Source organism: Sorex fumeus, unplaced genomic scaffold, assembly GCF_029834395.1.
Source record: "Sorex fumeus unplaced genomic scaffold, SorFum_2.1 ptg000035l, whole genome shotgun sequence".
Taxonomy (NCBI): domain Eukaryota; kingdom Metazoa; phylum Chordata; class Mammalia; order Eulipotyphla; family Soricidae; genus Sorex; species Sorex fumeus.
Window position 1 is genome coordinate 30838496 of NW_026606092.1, and position 20416 is coordinate 30858911.

The window sequence follows — 20416 nt, forward strand, 5'->3', positions numbered from 1 at the left end:
ATCAAGTTTCTTAGTCATACTCACCTTATATTATTTTGCTGGCCAGGTGGAATGACACTATAATAAATTGGCATTCCAGTTGCAGGCATAGATCCTTGATTAGACTGATTAGGGAACATAATAGCCTGTTGATACGTCTGTTGAACAATTCCTTGAGAACCTTGAGGCAGTGAAACCTAAAAAGTGAGAGACAATTTAAAGAGGGGGAATATATATATATATACACACACACACACACACACACATGTCTACAATTAACAGGGAGATCAATATAGTACAGAAGCTTGCCTTGCACATGGCAAACCCAGGTTTGATCCCTGGCATCACATATGGTACCACGATTCTGCCTATGGTACCACGGCTCTGCCAGGAGTAATTCCTGACAGCAGTAACACCCGAGCATCACCGGGTATGGCCCCATAACCTCCCCCAAATAGATAAATAAATAAATCCCTAGAAATATTAATGACTTCATTAAAAACTTCAAGGACGAACAGAAGTAAGCTAAAACTAACAGTATGGCTCTTGACTTTATTTCTATGTTCTTTCTTGTCAGCTATTGCTTTGGGGTAGCAATTTATCAAATGTACAGAATTTAGCTGCACTATTAGGAAAAGGCATGACTGTTACCCCTAATTAGGAGGTACTTAAAAAAAAAATAGAAACTTAGGGCTTGAGTGGTAGCACAGTGGGTAGGTAACTTCCCTTATATGCACCTACTTGGGTTCAATCCTTGGTACTCTATGTGTTTCCCTGTACCCTATCAGAAGTGATCTCTGAGTCCCTGAGTGCAGAGCCAGGTTTAAGTAAACCCTAAGCACTGATGGATGTGGCCCAAGACCCCAAAACAAAAACAAAAAAGAAACTCTACACTTCACTCTGTTTATTCTGGGGTTGCCCATGTTCTTTTTTAGGGCATGAATTTCCTTTCCCTTTTAGACTTTTCTCACTCTCTCTGGAGAAGCCCACATTCTCCATATAACTAGTACCGCCCATCAATAAAAATACTTTTTTTCACTTAAAAATAAAATAAGAAGAATGTTTCAAATGACCATGAGGCATATGAAAGTAATAGCTTACCTTAGGCAGGGATGAGCAAAACTCAGCTTGAATTGAGGGAGACTAGAAAGAGTGTAAGCTTGGGAGCTACATAAGCTTGGGATGAGACACTACTCCATCATTTTCCTATCTGTGACAATGGGCAACTGATTTAACTATTCTACTGTTCCCTCCATCTCAGGGAAGATTACTTCCATTATAATCTCCATTTACATGATCTAGCACAGGCAGGGTATAGTGAAAAGTGAATTTTTCAATTATCCCTTTTCTACATTATCTACAAAGAAATCTCCTGGATATAATGGATTCAATTCTCTATTTCATATCTACAATATCTAGTTTCTCAAATAGAAACTATATAGGCATAATGGTATATTAATTCACAATGATAGTTAGATTATAGCAATTTTGGAAAACAGAGCCAGTATAAAAGTTTCTGATTATGACCAGAAGTCAGCAATGATAATAGTAATAACAGCGATAATAATGAGAGTTAACATTACTGAGCACCTACTATCATCTATCAGATTCTAGTCCAAGAACTTTCTGGGTATCAGTACCTTAAATCTTCCTAGCAATTCTAGAAAAGATTTCTTTGTTTGTTCATTTGGGGGGGCATACCTAGCAGTGCTCAGGACTCTATGAAGGTACTTTTACCAGTCCTGGTTTATAGATGTGGAAATAATTGAGGTTATGTAATGCATCCACGGTTGAATAGCTGATAAATAGTGAAATTAGGATCTAATACTCTTTGGTTTGAGCCTAATTCTTTAGTCACTTTACATTCTGTGTGTCTGGGTTCTGAGGTTTGTAAATGATTAATCTCTAAGTCTTGCTAATACAACAAGTTTTTGAAAAGCAACCAGTTCTTTTAAAACACATTATTTAATAATCACTTTCTACTTGGCGTAGTACTGCAAACAGACACTAGATTGATTTATCCAACTCTGAGAATGTAATATATTTCAGTCTTTTTGTCTATTGAGGCTATAAAATATTTGCAGATTATAATTTCTGATTCTGTTTAAATCAATATATACATAAGGTAGGTCTAGGAAAATTAACAGATCCATTTTGACAATCTGAATGGTAGAAATACAGTACTTGAGGAAGTACACCCACACAATATACTCTATTAAGGAGAAATGAATTTTTCCTGTTTATATTTCAGATGGTCACCATCTAGATTACCTACCCCAAACAGCAAGAATTATAAAGCTGGCTAGCATTCACTGCTTGTAAGAGCAACAATCATTCACTCAAAGTGTGAATTATATGAACTATGTAGTTTGTGAAAAAGTTATCAACATGACATAATTGTCATACCTATGCAATAACTAAGCTACATTTAAAATTTAAAAATACACCAAACAAAACAAATCTACCCTGAGAGCAATGATTTAATTAAAATTGCATTTTGTTTCCTGATGAGGCTGACCTGAAGGTCAAGAGCATCTTATTTATTTACAATACCAGAGTATTTAATACCTGATGCTCAGAGTATTCGATCAGCGAGAATGACCCGAGTCCTTAGGGAGAATTCCTATCTACTGTCTAACAATGAAAGAAGTAGGAGAGGTCCAGTATCTTAGGATAAAAAAAGAACTGGGATGTAAGAAAGAAAAAACAATGCAAAACTTAGTATCAAGATGAATCTTCTTTGTTTTTCTATTATTAAGGGGCTACAGAAGAAGATCATTTCACATTTTACTTGTCACTATTAATTTTCTGGAATTGTGGAATATGTGAATATATCTGCTTATATCACCTATTCCCAGGTTGTCCTAGTAACTAATTTATGTCCTATATTTTCTTTTAAGACATACTTAATGATTTTATCTTCCCAGAGAATTTACTAAGTCCCTAACCTATTTATGACTATAATTCAGAATCCTTTAATTACTGGCTTTGTATTCTACCACCAATTTGCTTATATGCATTCTGATAAAATGCATGCCAATTTACTCCCCCAGGTAGATTGTCTTTACCTTGACAGATATAACTGAAAATAATCTTTGTTTTTCATTTGTAGCTGAGACAGCAGGGTTACAATAGTGTTTATGTTTAGCCTTATGGTGCATATAGCTGCTGACCCGGTATCATTTCTTTCTTTCTTTTTTTATTTATCTTTTGCTTTTTGAGTCACACCCGGTGATACACAGGGGTTACTCCTGGCTCTGTACTCAGGAATTACTCCATATGGGATGCTGGGAATTGGCCCGGGTAGGCTGTGTGCAAGGCAAATGCCCTACCCGCTGTGCTAACACTCCAATCCCAAGTATCATTTCTATTTTTTTTTTTTAAGTCACACCCGGCTATGCAAGGGGTTACTTCTGGCTCTGCACTCAGGAGTTACTCCTGGCGGTGCATAGGGGACCATATGGAATGCTGGGAATCGAACCCAGGCCAGCCGTGTGCAGGGCAAACGCCCTACCTGCTGTGCTATGGCTCCAGTCCTGCCAGTATTATTTCTTAACATTAAACAGTGACAAACTTAGCTATGAAAAGTCATGAAGTGAATAAAACAAATCAATAAACAAGTTATTCGAGAAAGATAAAATCAAATTCCTGAAAATGTGCCATTTTATACTAAAAAATAAACTTAATTATTAAACAATAGGTATTTGTACTTTCGAATTATAAATTATAATACATGACATTATCATTTTTTTAATTTTGTGGTGACACCTGGAGGTGATCAGAGCTTACTCGTGCTCTGTGCCAGGGATCATTCCTGGCAGTGTCTGGGGGAATATGTGTGGTGCCAGGAATCAAACAGGGGTCAGCTGCAGCCAAGGTAAATACCTTAACTCCCGGTACCATTCTTTCTATACCCTCTGTATTTTTAATACCTGATATGTTATTCCTTTGGGAAACATATCATGTATTAAATGCCTTTTGAGAGAGGCAAAAGATTTAGTTCCAGTAGTGGAAACTGATAATTCTTGCTATTCTAAAAAGTATGATTTATATATAGTTGCATATTCCCACTATTTCAAATATCTATCTCTACCTCTATTTTATTTCCCTTTGACTCTCTCTTCCTATCTAAGGAGTTGACTAATAAAACGAGAACTTTCTTTATATACTTACATGAACAATCTCATAAAATTTACTTGTGAAGATCGATTAGTTTTAGTTTTTCTAAAAATTAACAAAGTAAACAGAGCAACAACAAGAGGATTTACAGAAACTGCTATGACTAATAAAACCCTTTAGACTAGCAACTTAAACATTATAGGAATATATTCTCTATGTTAAAAAGAGAAGAGAGAAGATGCATTGCAGCTACCAATACATTTTATTCACTCAAATCACATTCCAAATCATCTATACAAAGCTAATAGTGACAACATACCTGATATGATGGCACTGAAGGATAGGGGATAACCACTCCTGGGATCTGATTTCCAATGCTATTGGACTGGCCACCAACGAGGCTCTGATTCTGGGATTGCTGAACTCCAACTATTCCATGGTAGTTTTGTTGCTGGTTGGGCACAACTTGATAACCTGTAATGGCACAGTCAGTTAAATCTTGCTCTGAATTTAAAACATCTAGAAGGATTGTTCATAAAAAAAGTATATTAAAATGTCTAATTTTATATACAAAACTTAACCCTCTGAAAGCTAATATTTGAAAGGTATCTAGGAAATAGGCTCAAAGTGCTGGAGGGCTCGAGGTTCAATCGCTGTTACTGTACTAATGGCCTCTCAAACACCGCTAGGGATGTGTAACATTGGTGGCCCTGAGGACTATTGGGGAGGACCAAAAGCAAACAAATAACAAAAGGTTTACTACTCAGGTAACCCAAGTCATCTACAAACCCCTCACCTCTTTAAAAATACAATTTAAAATTTACGCAGAAAGAATTTTCTTAGGAGTGTAGCAATTTCATAAGGTCATAGACCTCACTTAGACAGACTACTTATGTGTTTAGGGCATATTACAATCTGCCATGACAAATAGTTTCAGGGAAGGCTGCATAATTTGTGGAACCCAGGAGGAAAGGAAATTGAAGGGCTCATTATTGAAAAATTATTGAAAAACGAGCTGGAAATAGTAAAACATTAAGCAAGCATAGGTCTCTTTTGTAACTGCAGAAGTAGCGTGCCTAGAAAGAGGACCCTCTTTAAGACTACAGCCCCCAACCCTCAAAGGGAGGCTACCTTCGTAAAATGGTTGCGTATTTGAGAAATCACACAAAAGTACTCAAAACCTGTTTCCCTTCTTTTTCCAGGGGGCGTAGGTATGAATTGCCACTATTTGCAGTGCTAGGGGCCACGCAGGCCTGAGAACTGAACCCTAGCCTCCCACATGCATACAAAGCATGAGCTCCAGCCCTTTAAGTGAACTCCTTGGCTCCTATATTAAGGGGGCTTGACAGAAAAACTTATTCTCTCTCACACACTTTCTCTGACGTGTAAGGGATCAAACCCAGGGTGTCACACATGCAAGGCAAAAATTCTACCACATTCTGGTCCAAAACAGATTCTGAAGAGCTAAGTAATCTGTCTGAAGTCATCAAATCCACCACTCCAGGGACAATTCTTCCTTCAGCTAAAGACACTGTTGGTAATTTGGTGATTTAAAGCTTAATAGATTACAATTAAACTAAAACAATTAGCACTGAATAGTAAGAACTATATATTTTTTCTCTGCTGTTCCTGAGAACATCTTCAGATAAATGAATTAGCTCAGTACTTATGTAAATTACTAGAAACAACAAATCATTTTTAAAACAGAAACCAGATAAAAATAGTTAAACATCTAGCTTCAGGTAACTGAAAACCTCTATAGAAAAGAGAAACCAAACATTCTATTGTCTTAAATTTCCACAACTAAAGGCCAGTGAAATAATGATCAATTTTAATTTTTTTGTAATAAAAGGAAAATGGAAACAATCACATCTCAGGTATTCACTGTAGACCACAATTCACTGTAGCTGCCAGGAAGCTTCAAATATTCTATATGAAAACTAAATAATTAAAAAAAAAACCTGATATCAAACTTCTTGAAAGATATGAATACAAAGAATATATGGTAACTAAGCAACATATTAACAAAAGTGAAAATATAGTAATAATGAAGTATTCTGTAAAAAGATGCTATTTCTATGGCAAGTACTTTTTGACTATGTTTAAAAATGATTTCTCAATAATCTGTTAAAAATGTCTCTCCAAGTTCTTATTAAAATAAAATTATAGATATGATTGAAACCTTTCTACCTGTGAATTTCTAAAAACATTTAACTTGGTAGGAAGAAGATAACGGAAACTTATCAACTGATAACCAGCTGTATTTTCAGTTTATCAAATAAAAAATACCTCAAATTCATACTCTAAATTACCACACTATCAAAATATAAGCTCATATTTCCAGCCTTTAGGGAAATGAAGAGTAGAAAAACAAATGAATTGCCACTGGACCCCGCGCCAGGCTGTTTCCTTTGGTGGGGGGGCTCCAGAGGTGGGCGGGTGAGACCCTCACTGCCCCAAGGGGCCCAGCCCTGGCAGCCAAAAACCTCCAGAATTCAACCGCCGCCATGCTCAAGGCCACTGTCCACACGCTCAGGCCGAGCTTCACCCATGACTGAACCCATTCCTGGACTGGACCCATAAATGAATCTATTCCTGGACTTTGCAGCTGCAAATACACTTCATACCACACACTTTACCCATACTCCAAGAATACCACATCACATTTGATGGGATTCAAAGTAGGAGGCAACCCATCTTAGAGGGAATTTTTTTTTTACAGATTGTAAAATATATATATATATAATACATATAAGCACACAAGGCTCAACCTTTAACATATTAGAGATCTCTTATAGAAGGGCTTAATGGCCCCTCAGTGAAATATAACAATCTTCACACTCATCTAAGGAAACTTTTGTAGTATTTTCAGCAATTTTTCATAACAAACAATACAAAATATATTATTACGGTTCTGCTTTGGGGCAGTTGCTGGGGTTCGGAATGGAAATATTTGAAATATGGTGCTGGGAAGGTGTAATGGTGGTGGGAAGGTGTTAATGGTGGTGGGACTGGTGTTTGAATACTAAATGTAATCAAATACTGTGAACTACTTTATGCACTGTAGTACTGTCCTCCTGTTCATCAATTTGTTCAAGCGGGCACCAGTAACGTCTCCATTGTGAGACTTGTTACTGTTTTTGGCATATCGAATACACCATGGGGAGTTTGCCAAGCTTTCCGAGAGGGTTGGAGGAATCGAACCCGGGTCGGCCGCGTGAAAGGCAAACGCCCTACCTGCTGTGCTAACTACTTTATAAAATAAAAAAAAAAGAAAAATGAATGTAAACCCGAGACTTGTGCTGGAAATGCTACCACTGAGCACTTACACATTTATTTTCTAGAATCAAATTTTGAGTTCATATACTTATAGACTGGGAAAGTAATTTTTTACAATGAAATTTTAAGAACAAGTACAAGATGATTTCACTCATCTGCGGTATAGAGAGAAATAAAACAAGGGTATAGACAATACTAATTGATAACAGACCCTGGCCACTGGATTAAACAACTGAGTACACCAGGAGGGGATAGGAAAAAGATTATAATGATGAGATGAACGGAAGGTGACAAAGGGCCATTGGTGGAGGGTCTTGACCACTTTAGGGATGGGAGGTAATTTTGTACAAGACCATAAATGTTAATGCTACTATAAACATATAACCTATACAGTGATAACCAAATTAAAAATAATTAGTTCCCTAAATAGAACCAGAGCAATAGTACAGTGTGTAAGACGTTTGTCTTGCATGTGGCCGACCCAGATTCTATCCTTGGCATCCTCCAAGCACTGCCAGGCGCATTCCTGAGTGTAGAGCCAAGAGCATTGCTGGGTGTGGTCCCCAAACAAACAAAAGTTTAGTCCCCAAAAGTTAAAAAAAAAAGGGACTACTTGATAGAATTCACTATATGCAATCTGACTTAAACATTAAAAAACAAATCCCTTTACCTTAGTTATATTTCTCTAAAAATTGTCAAATGCCTTTCTTATTACTGTGCAACTAAATCAAAACGTATCCAAGGTTATAATTACCTTCAAAGCCAACTTTGGAAGGGAAAATAAGCCAATTTACATGCAAACATGGTTCTGATTTCCTGTGCAACTTCAAATTTACTAACTTTGGAGATAAAGCTATATGCCTCTTGTTTAAAATTCTCTTATGAGAAACATCTGACACGCAAGACTTTCAATAACAGTTATAAATTACATGTAATAATGGTTTAATGTAGGGTCACTTGGGCATCGCATGATGAAATTTGCAAATTTCTGATAGCACTTAAAAATCCTTATTCCAAACTTAATTTTCATTAACAAACCATGCCTATTAAAAAATGTGACAATGTAAGAAATATCTATCATTAATCTAGCACCTAATCATTTTTTATAGCAGGTAGTAAAAACAGCATTGTAAGCCCAGGTTGGGTCTGGTGGGTGACACAGAAAGATGAGTTAGGGCTGGAGTGAAAGTACAGTGGGGAGGACATCAGGGCGCTTGCCTTGCATGTGGCTGACCCAGGTTGGATCCCCAGGATCCTATAAGATCTCTGAGCGTTTCCAGGAGTTGATTTCTGAGTGCTTGCCTTGCATGTGGCTGACCCAGATTGGATCCCCAGGATCCTATAAGATCTCTGAGCATTTCCAGGAGTTGATTTCTGAGTGCAGGGCTGGTGTAGCCCCTGAGCATCACCAGATGCAGCAAAATAAGTAAACAAATAAAGAAAAACAAAAACAGATAAATGAAAGAATGAAGGAGGAGCAAAACTTGTTTCCTATCTTTAAAATTAAGGCATTTGGGCCAGAGCGATAGTACAGTGGGTAGGACATTTGCCTTGCATGTGGCTGACCTGAGTTCAATCTCCGGCATTCCATATGGTCCCCCAAACCCTGCCAGGAGTAATTCCTGAGTGCAGAGCTGGGAGTAACCCCCGAGCATCGCTGGATGTGACCTCAAAAGCAAAAATAAATAAATTAAGGCATTCTTAGCCATGACTTCCTATCAAAAAAGTAGTATAAAGACGACCTAATGAAATCAAGAGGGAGAAATTAATCCTCATGGATATTTATGGAGGTAGTTAACAGAAAGAAAACTGCAGTTTATGTAAAAAAAAAAAAAATCTATAAAAAGTTTGAGAAAAAAGGGGACACCCAGTGGTTAAATATGGTAATGAAAGATAAAGGCAGAACTGAATACTAATGAAGAAAGGTTTTATCACCAAAAGAGTAGGAACAAGTAAGAGGAAGTTGTAGAAAACTTTAGGAAAGATTAGGAAAGCTAGCGCGTGGGGACAGTTCAGTGCCAGAGTGCTCGCCCTACTGTCACGAGGCCCCAGGTTCCATCTCTAGCACCACCTCACTTGCTGTGTTTGATCACGGCGCCACCACCAAGTGGGATTCCCTGTGCCACAACTATCTTGTACAATGCAGCTAAAATGTGTGAATCCTGATCATCAGAACAATAATATAAACACTGGGATAGAGGGGCAAAGGGAGGTGGAGTAAAGATATTATGACAGTAGAAAAACCAGGCCCCAATACTGTTGGTCCCAAGAAGCTCTGTACTGCTGGGCTGGAGAACTGAAAGGTCAGGCCAGCACTACCAGGGGTCAAGCACTGCACTACTGGCTTGGAAGCTGCTAAGCACTGCTGAGGGAGGATTCTATAATACAATGAAATAACTACCCCCCACCCCCAAGTCTGTTAGTTATCACATAACAACCCCAAAAGTAAGCACTCAATATTATTAACTGTTGAATAAGTAACGGGGAAAAACAGAATGGAATGAAAAAAACAATATATGTTTCTACACAAAACTGGAGTATGTGAAGCTGGAGTGATAGCACAGTGGGCGGGGCATTTGCCTTGCACGCGGCTGACCCAGGTTCAATTCCCAGCATCCCATATGTTCCCCCCCACCCCCAGCACCGCCCGGAGTAATTCCTCAGTACAGAGCCAGGAGTAACCCCTGAACACCGGTGTGACTCAAGAAGCAAAAACAAACAAACAAACCAAACCAAACCAACAAAAAAACCCCGGAATATGTATTGTTGGGCTGAGAATAACCAGTTTCTTACTCTCCATGTTCAGTAAATGGCTTCTGACAGCAAAGGTGAACTTAAGTTATAAAGTAAAATGCTGATAAGGCTAAATCATTTAGCTGCCTTCTCATTAAAATGAAACAATCCCGTAAATACAAATCAGCCCCGTCTAGAATTCATGGATCACTCATGATCATCAAGCCTCTCCTTGAAAAGTGCATAGTGGATAATTAAAAATTTTCATGTAATTATCTTCAACATGTTTATGTGAGAAGAAAGAACACAAAGGGATCTACGTGCAGCAGGTAGGACGTTTGCCTTGCATGCAGCTGACCCAGGTCTGATCCTCGGAATCACCTATGGTCCCCTCCCTCCTCCCAGCCCCTTAGGAGTAATTCCTGAATGTAAGGTCAGGACTAATCCCTGAGCATTGCTGGGTGTGCCTCCCCCCTTCCTTCCCCCCAAACGGAAAAAACCCATAAGAACTATTTTAATTTATATCTACTATATAAAAGTTGAAGATTTTATTTAGGGACCAGAGAGATAATGTAATGATAAGGTACCTGTCTTGTATGTGGTCTCCCAGGATTCTATCCCAGATACCCTCTACGTATCCTCTGAGCTATGTCAGGAGTGATCCTTGAGTAAAGAGCCAGAAGTAAGTCCTGATCACTGTCAGGTACTGTAAATAACAAAAAAGTTATATTTGGGCCACGGAAATAGCTCAAGAAGTAGAACGCACACCTATCATTTTTTGAAGCCCTGAATTTGATACTTGGTACCACACGGCCCTGAGGACTGCTGGGAGTAGTCCTAGTGACTTTTCTCCCCACCAGCCCCCATCCCTACCTTTTTTTTTTTTTTAAGAAAAAACCAGTGGTTCTTGAGCATGCCATGGCCCCTTTAAAAAGTTGCATTTTATTATAAAGAAGTTGATATAGCCAGGGATATGCCTGGCATGTGAAAGACCGAGGTTGATCCCCGGTTCTACATGGTTTATGAGTATTGCCGGTAGTGGCCTGGTGGCCCCTGGGGCCACACATGGAACTATTAGGCCCCACAATTTAGGCTCAAACATGTTGAGTATGGCCATGAAACACACACACACACACACACACACACACACACACACACACACACACACTCTTGGATGTGACTTCTAATCAAAAAAAATAAAAGCGTGGGAATATAGTGGTCAGAGGCTCATGCACTGCAAGTGCTGAAAAATGAGTTGGAGCCCTGTCAACTTCTGAGCATCACCAGTTGTAACTTGAGGCCCCCACGCACTGCACATGGGCCCCAAATTTCAAGTAACTCATCTTTGGGCCCCTGCATAGAAACACCCTACCTCATTAATCAAGCATTGCTAGGTGTGGTTCTTGGGCCCCTTGTCCACTGTTTGATAGGGAAAAACAAAAAACAACATACAACCCCCCCAAAAAAAAATGTTTTAAAGTGTTTTAAATTTTGTATATTTTTGCATCACACCCGGCCATGCTCAGGGGTGTTACTCCTGGCTCTGTATTCAGGAATTACTCCTGGCAGTGCTGGGGGGACCATGTGGGATGCCGAGGATTGAACCTGGGTCGGCTGCATGCAAGGCAAACGCTCTACCTGCTGTACTATTTCTCTGGCCTCTAAAACAAGTATTTTTATGATAGAAAATTTAGAAAATTCAAAAGTGAGGGTGGGAATGGTAAAAAATCATTAGAGAAAGAAAATATGGTGTGGTGCTGAGTCAGCATGCATGAAACGCTATCATTAATAGCGACTCATATTGCTTTAAGTGGGAAAAAAAAACATCACTAAGAGATAAGCCTCACTGACATGTTAGGAAATAAGGATTTAAGTAAATTTTCTTTAAGTTTATCAAAGGGTGAGAAAATAACTCACATGATTTCAACTTCAGTGATGCTCAGGGGTTACTCCTGGCTGCACTTGAAATTACTCCTGGCGGTGCTCAGTGGGGACCATATGGGATGTTTGGAGGATCAAACCTGTGTCAGCCTTGTGCAAGGCAAGCACCCTACATGCTACACTATCTCTCCAACTTCCTCTACTGCATTTTCAAGAAAAATGCAGGTGTCAAGAAGCTAGTAAGAGAAAAATAGTGAGGCCAGAGCGATAGTACAGTGGGAGGGTGTCTGCCTTGTACTCAGCCAACCCAGGTTCAATTCCTCGCATCCCATATGGCACCCCAAGTACTTCCAGGAGCGATTCGTGAGTGCACAGCCAAGAGTAATCCCTGAGCATCACTGGGTGTGACCCCAAAAGACTCCCCCCTGCCAAAACCAGGCACAATAATGAAATTCAAAACATAAAAAAAGGGATAAAAACAGTATTTTAGGACAAGTTATGCCATGTCTGAAATTCAGAGTATACACAAAATTAATACAAAATGGCTAACACCTTTTCATTAAAAAACAACCAACCAACCAAAAAAAAAAAAACCCCAAATTATTATTTCTTGGATGGCCCATAGGTAATACTCAGTGCTAACAAAAATATGTGTGGCATCCATTAGATTTCAGGCATAGGGGCAAGCATTTATGTTAGCTGACACATTTAGTCACATTATCTTAAGGAATAGACATAATTATGACATTCATTTTTTTTTCAGTTGAAGAAACAAAGGGCTGGAACGATAGCACAGCGGGTGGGTGTTTGCCGTGCACGCAGCCAACATGGCTGACCTGAGTTCGATTCCTCCGCCCCTCTCGGTGAGCCTGGCAAGCTACCTGTTACGTATTCGATATGCCAAACACAGTAACAACAAAGTCTCATAATGGAGATATTACTGGGCCCGCTGGAGAAAATCAATGAACAATGGGAAGACAGTGACAGTGAAGAAACAAAAAAAGCATAGGGTGGCTTATACCTTATTCAAGCTCAACAGCTGGGATTTATATAACGCAGTCTGATCCAAAATTCTACTTTTCTCAGAGACAAATGTTATAGTTGAAAGAGTATAACTGCAAGACTGCTCAAATAAGCAGAACTTTAAACACATGGCCTCTTTTAATTCCTAAGAATTTGAACTAATAGATATATTTGTGAGGTGTGGCTAAACAGAAAGAAGAGGGCTAAGTTTATGGTGAAGAACAGAACTGGATTTTCATCATTGAACAAATGCTGAAATACACGTGTTACTTTTCAATTATGTACACCCGAAATTAATACTACTATGCAATGTTACTTTAATTTTGAAAAGGGGGAAGAATTCATTTACTGGTGCTTAACATACCCAGCTCTAAAGAAAAAAAATAGTTTTGCTTCGGGGACAAACCCAGAGATATTTAAGGGCAGGGGACCTTCCTTGTGGTGCTCCGGGTACCATGTGGTACCAAGTCTTAAAACCAAGAGTTCTGGCACGAAACTATGCCCCAGACCTTTGAGTTATCTTCCTGATTCAAGACAAATTTACGTATATATAATTATAATCAAACAGGAAGCTTTTTTTTGCATCTGAATTAAAGCAGTTATGAGTGCAAGCAATATTCAAAATAGGAATAAGTGAAAAGTTGAGCGGTAGCTACAATGTTCAAAACAGGAATCAGAGTGAAAAGATGAGCAGTTATTTGGATAGTAGCTATATGAACTTGGGCTAAAAAACTCCCAGAAATTAAAAACATTTATGATTAGCTTCTAATATCTCTCGATGGAAGGAATTCCCCTACATCTGCTTTGCCCATTACTCCTAAGAGGTATGATAGGATTTCCATTTTTTAAAGTACACATCCTTGCCTTACTATAATTAGTTTTCAGATGAATATAAAAAAATCGGGAATGGGATGGGGAGGCTCAAATCAGGTTCCTTGGTCCGTGTCTCTTAGCCTGAGTATTTGCACCTCTCTCCCCACTGTTTCTCTTTGGGTTTTGTCAAAGTCTGCCTTTGCTCAAAATGTAGAACTTATTGCCATATCTCAGATCTGGCTAAAGATTTTTTTTTTTTGTGAAATAAATAGATTTGGAGGATTTTTAAGGTGTGGAAGGGGAGAGAGTGAGAGTAATGTACTCAAGAGAGAACATGGGCTTCTCCAAGGGTGGAGAGAATGCCCCTACACATATCCTAGTATTAGATATGAAAGCATGAAAAGTACACATCTCAAGAGGGGAGATGTGACACATGTGCTCGGGCACCACATGTGTGCTCGGCCACATGGGGCGCAAGCAACACATGGGCTCAGGCAGCATATGCGTCGGCTAAAGAAATTTTTAAGCAAAATTTTAATAAATTTTATTTACTTCATAAAATTGAGTGTCAATCGAGAAAGCTAACCTCCTGGGGTAAAGTCAGCTTTAAGCTGGACACAGTACAAGCAGCACGTTCTGTACCATGGGTAAAGTTCTGGGAGCTCTTGTGCAGCAATGACCCTTTCTGAATGGCTTCACATTCATTTATTTTACGTCTGAAGGAGAAAAGCACACCATGCTTGAAACATGTTGGACAAGAATTTGTCATGTCTGAGTAATGAATTTTAAGACTACAGCATCCAAAAAAGTAATAAAAAGGAATTTAACATTTGCTGCTCTTTATGACTGGTGAGCCAGGAGAGCAATTTGATGGGGCAGGCTCCGTAAATATTTTTCCAGAAGTCACAAAGAGATGCCTGATCATCCAGTCTAATAATTACAACAAACAGCCCAGTAACTGACTTCAAGGTGTCCTGAGTAGGAGACTAAAAGTGGCAAAGTATTCTGAATGATATTAACTTTATCAGAGTAATAGCTACAGAACTGTAGGTTACCATACAAAAACCAGAATACTCAGTTGAAAAGTCCTAAAAACGAGTAATATATCCACAATACCATTCCAATTAAAAGAACCTTACTATTGTCTATGCAAGATAAAAATAATTAACAATTAGTAACATAAAAGCTCATCTAATTATAGGCATGCCTCACTTTATGCACACTTGTCTGGGAAAAAAATCCATAAATCTGGAAAAGAGGGAGAAGATTAAAAGATTAGGAAGGATAAAGTTGATTCCTAGACAATGAAAAGTATCATTAGGCTTCAAAAAACGCTGTAAGAAGACTATTTTCAGCATTCTGACAATACATCACCAACTTGGCTATTGCCTAAATTATTCTTTATTCAATAAAAACTGTATAAAGATAAAAAAAAATCCTTCTTGTGATATAGAAATCTGTGTCAATATTGTGGGAAGTATCTCTTGTAAAGCAAGCAATACCAATATAAGTAATCTAAACAAGAAAACTGAGCACCCAGATCTCAGCATCATTATTTAACAATGGCATTCTCTTTTGTTAAAGGATTACACTGTTGCAGAATTACCTCATTTCTTCTAGCACTGTCAGAGGTAAGTACAATCAATCCTGCAAGCTTAGAAATGAGGACAATATAAATTGATGGCTCATGAGCTACCCTGAAGGGGTCCACAGAGTATTCTATTTTTTACTCTTCTACCGCTACAGACACAGGAGCAAGAAGGAAATACAGTGCTAGGCAGAGAAGCATTGCACAGGCTTTAACAGGCTAGTTTTATTACACACATGACCCAAACTAGTAATTGCACTAAAGGGAAGCATTCTTAATTATACAGAACAGATGATACACAATCAGAAAGATAATAAAAAGAAATAGAGGAATTGCATAGTCAGAATAACCATGAAATTTACTGTTATTTCCTGTAACAGTCCTAATAAATAGTGTGCTAGGGAGGAGAATGGGGGCCTGAGTACTACAATGTTTGGAAACCAGTGCTACTGGGGACCACCAGGGCTGCAGTGGCGGTTGGTGAAGGGCCGCAGCCACATGGAGCTGGAGATGGTCTCATACATGCCAGGCATGTGCTTCTACCCTTTTGAGCCATAATGCCATCCCCTTAATTTTCTTTCTTTTTTAAATTTTTTAAAAATCAGACTGAATTTGCACAGCAAACACACCGTGAGGAAAAATTTTATTTTGTATTGCTTTTGATCAGCCATTTTATCAACTCTGTAAGTAGGTATCGATACATCAGTGAGAGGAATAATTTCTAAACCATCACAATTTCAAAATAATAATCCCAATTTGTCTTCTGTTTGTGATGCTGTTTTAGTAAGCAGGCAAGTCTACTTAAGGATAGTTTCTCAGTTGAATTTGAAAGACATAGTTGCCAGCATTCATTCACCTCTAAACTCTCCGCTTTCCTATTTCTGTGCCTGAAATAAATATAAACACTGAAAAAAAATTCTAATAAAAGCAGCCACACTGCTTTTAATGCACACAGCTATTTTAATGACAATCCTATGGAAGAGTCTATATAACTCAAGAGAAATCTATGGTTACTTACCAGAGATATATGGCTCCATAATTCAATGATGGCAGATTAATGGAGAAGGGAAAAGGGAAATTGGTGGACTTGTAGGTATTATACAATGTCTGAATCTGTGCTGGTCACACAATTCTAAGAAATGCTCAAAGAATAAATTAAAAAAAAAAAAAGAACAAAAACCAAGGATAGCGAGGGCCACCACCACGTAATGTAAATAACAATATTTCTATTACTTTCATCAAAAGTTGCCAATAAAACACTGTGCCTAAAATCCCTAATTGACATATCTTAATCCCGTTAACAGCATCATTTGTTTTCTGCTTACTGTTTTAATACTCCTTACTTGCTTCTAAATTTGAGCCCTGCATGATGCCAATGTTCTACATACCTTACAAGCTGTTTACTCTGCAATGTTCCTCCTATGATGTGCTTTATCAAAACCCTACCTGCTGGTAACAAAGATATGGAACCACATGGTTCCGGGTGTTTTTTTGAAAGCTAAGATTGAAAAGTGAATATTCTTTGATTTTCTTAATTAGTTGCAATGATACTCAATTTTGCTTCCCACGTGCACATGATTATTACAGCTTCAAAAAAATTGAATTATATCCCCGGTCAAAACCGAAGGAGCTTCAAGAGTATTTTGGTATCTTAGATCCATCTGATAAAATGCATCAATGCATACAATAGTCCCAAGAACTTATGTAGCAATAGGGAAAGAGATGTATTTGAAATCTGTAAGTCTGGCATGCTTAAAATGTTAAACTTTTAAGTAAGTCTCCAAACCAGATCTATTTTGGAAAAGAAATTAAAGCTATAGCTCTCACAAATTTAAAAAAGATAAATTATATTAAGCCAAAGTTGAAAAGGTAAATTATACTAAATAAGGATTGTCACTAAATTCAAACCTCTATTTTGGAGTATGATGCATGACTAAAAGGCATTACAATGCAAAATATTAAGCAAATATTAACATCTTAATATAGCATTAAAAAAAAGCAGTGGAAACCTGATTTAAAAGAAGCTAGGAAGCAGCTGAAAAAGAGACCGGTTCACTGTGAGAAATGGAAACCTCTCAGACAGTGCTACGGCCCCGAATCCAACAGCTCAGGAACAAGGCCAATTATTGCAAAATATTAAACATATGGTGAAGCTGCAAACTTTTCAAGAGAATCATAAGAATGAAAGCAGCTACAAAGAAAACAGTCAGGGCCTCAAAAACCTAAAATCTGTGCTATAACTACTTCCTGGAGGAACAGTTTCTTTATAGTATACCAAGCTCCTTATACTTCATAGAACATAAGCTGTAATTTTATGATAAAGGGTTAAGATCATAAATTCTTTTTATTGCAACTGACAAGTAATCTTTGTAAAGGGCTACTTATATGATTTCAATTACTGAAAGGAAATCACTAAGCTATTATAAATGAATTTTGACTACCTTTCTGAACTAAAAAAAAAAAGTCACATAAAATAGACACACAGAATTCAAGAAATTCAGAGTACATGGAGGTTTTAAGAAATAATATGACAAAACTCCCTAACTTTGCAAAATGAAACCCAGCGGATTTTAAGTGAAACATCAAACAGCAGCTAATGATGTAAAAGATCAGTCAGGACTGTGACTTGTATTCTTTTCTCTTTAATATTATACAAAACCTTGTCTGAAAAACTTTTACGTAGCCAGAATACTTTCTGCTTCCATTGACAGGGACTGACTAAACTTTATTTGAATAACATAAAATTTATAACAACTTAAAATTTATATAAAAAAGGGATCTGTACATTAATTCCCCAGCAATCATGTTAGTAATGATTTCAATTTAGTTTCCATAGCTGGGAGATTTATTGTTTAAAAGGTCCATAATGATTGTGACACTTGGTATATATGTGTAGATAAAACACTGAAGCCTTTTACTTGAGATATTTCTCCAATCATCTCCCTAACAGAAATTTATCTTTCGCCTAACTCTACCTGATTCAATTTGGTTTTGTTAACTTAGGGAAAATTTCTTTATATTCATACATAAATATTAAAAAATATGTGTGCCTCAGTGTTCTAGATTAGTGCTTTCATTATTTAGATGAATAATTACATTTCATCCTTTTAGGCAACAGAAGAAAACAATATGCTTCTTGAAACCTGGCAGGGTGATTAAATGCGTGACAATAAACAAAAAATAAAAGGAATATTTACACTTATTTTAATCAGATTTGAATGGTGAAATGTAGGGAAATGAAGGAAAAAAATTTCAGAACTATGAAGTTTATATACAAAAATTTAAATTAAGGATGTACTCATGGCAGAGTACTTGCTTTCTATGTGTAAGGGTCTGTGTTTGATACCAGCAAACCATGTATGCACACACACATACACACACACAAACACATCAACACACACACAAATTGCTATGTATCTGTGAGGAACAAAACCCCAATCTAATCCTTTTCCTTTTCAATTAGGACACACAAAAACACAAATTTTTGGTTAACTTTTTTTTGTTTTGTCTTGTTTTTTGGCCACACCTAGTGATGCTCTGGGCTTACTGGTGACTCTGCTATGGGATCACTTGTGGTATGCTCCAGGGACCACATGAGATGCTGAGAACTGAACTGCGGTTGGCCAAGTGCAAGGCAAACACCCTACCGCTGTACTATCTCTCAGATCCTTTGGTAAGCTTTGATAAAAAAATAACCAAAAGCTGTTCTTACCCTTTATACATTTATTAATGGTCTCCAGATTGATGGTTGAAACCACTGCTCTAGATTACATATCTTTAATAGTCTAATTCTTAATAATTCTATAAAAAGGTTTCATATGATTTTCATCCTAATGGTTGACACTGGCACTACCAAACTATTTTAGGATAGTACCTGGTAGTGCTTAGGAACTTTTCTGCCTCTTTGTTTCGAGGTTGATCCTGTGGTGTCAGGGATCAAATCTGGTCCTCCCGCATGCAAAATATATGCCTAGCCCTTTGAGCTCTCTGGCTGTGAAATATTTCTTTAATGGGAAATATTTTATTGTACTAGAATAACAATTTGCTTTCCTTTCACATAAAGATGCTTTGTGGTGCTCTCTTAAAATTTAAAATAGAATAGGATGTAGCTAACTTAAAATGCAGATCAAGAGGGCATTATAGAAATAACTGAAAGGACTAACTCTAGCTATAGTGTTATGTTATGACTAACTCTAAGTCAAACATAATGTTATAAACTATTCACAGTTCATTACTTAATTTATCCAGATGCAACCTGACTTATCATTTCCTTCCCACTCACCATAACTAACAGTAGAAATCCCACCACAATGATAAAGTATCACCAATGACAAACAGAGGCAATCTGTCACACAGAATTTTTAATCCTCAATGAGGAGAAAAGGCATTTTCAGTTGCTTTTTATTAAATGGGAGTAATTTTTGCAGAGTTGGTATTTGTACAAGTAAAATGGCTAAATATGTGAGCGGAAGGAATCATTTTATGAGCAGCTTAACTATGTAAAAGAACCAAAAAGCTCATATGAACACAGACAAAAAAAGGGATCCTTTAATAGGCTACATTAAAAAGTCAGTAATTAATTACACGCAAGATATTTGAAAGGAAAGAATGAAGGTGAATTTTTTTTTAATCATCACGACTATAGCTATAATCTGTACAATCCTGAGGAAAAAATCACGTCAAAAACAGTAAGAAAGTCAGTTACTGGAAAAAGTCAGTCACATGAAACTGAAAATATTTTCTTCTTTTTTGAGTCACACCTACTGGTCCTCAAGACTATTCTGGGCATTGTGCTGGGATGAGAGGCAGGGGGTCTTTCACAGAGATGCTCGGAGACCAGACAATTCCAGGAATTAAACTTAAGCCTACAGCATGTAGAGCATGCACTCAGCCCTTTGTGCTATCTTTCTGACCCTGAAAGTAATTTTTATAAGAATAAAATAACATATTTAGAACTATAGAGCAGTGTCATGACCAATGTTCCCATATATAAAGAATAAC

General features: G+C 37.6%; 1 protein-coding gene across 16 annotated transcripts in view; it reads right to left on the reverse strand.

The window, feature by feature from the left end:
- The window catches only part of R3HDM1 (R3H domain containing 1), a 150658-nt gene that overhangs the window by 25672 nt on the left and 104570 nt on the right, over positions 1–20416 (reverse strand). For all 16 annotated transcript variants that reach the window (XM_056117721.1, XM_056117718.1, XM_056117717.1 and 13 more), the window contains 2 exons: positions 4418–4572; positions 25–176 (listed from right to left, as the gene is read on the reverse strand). In XM_056117721.1, coding sequence (XP_055973696.1) covers positions 25–176; positions 4418–4572 — 307 coding nt within the window. The remainder of the gene's footprint in view (positions 1–24; positions 177–4417; positions 4573–20416) is intronic.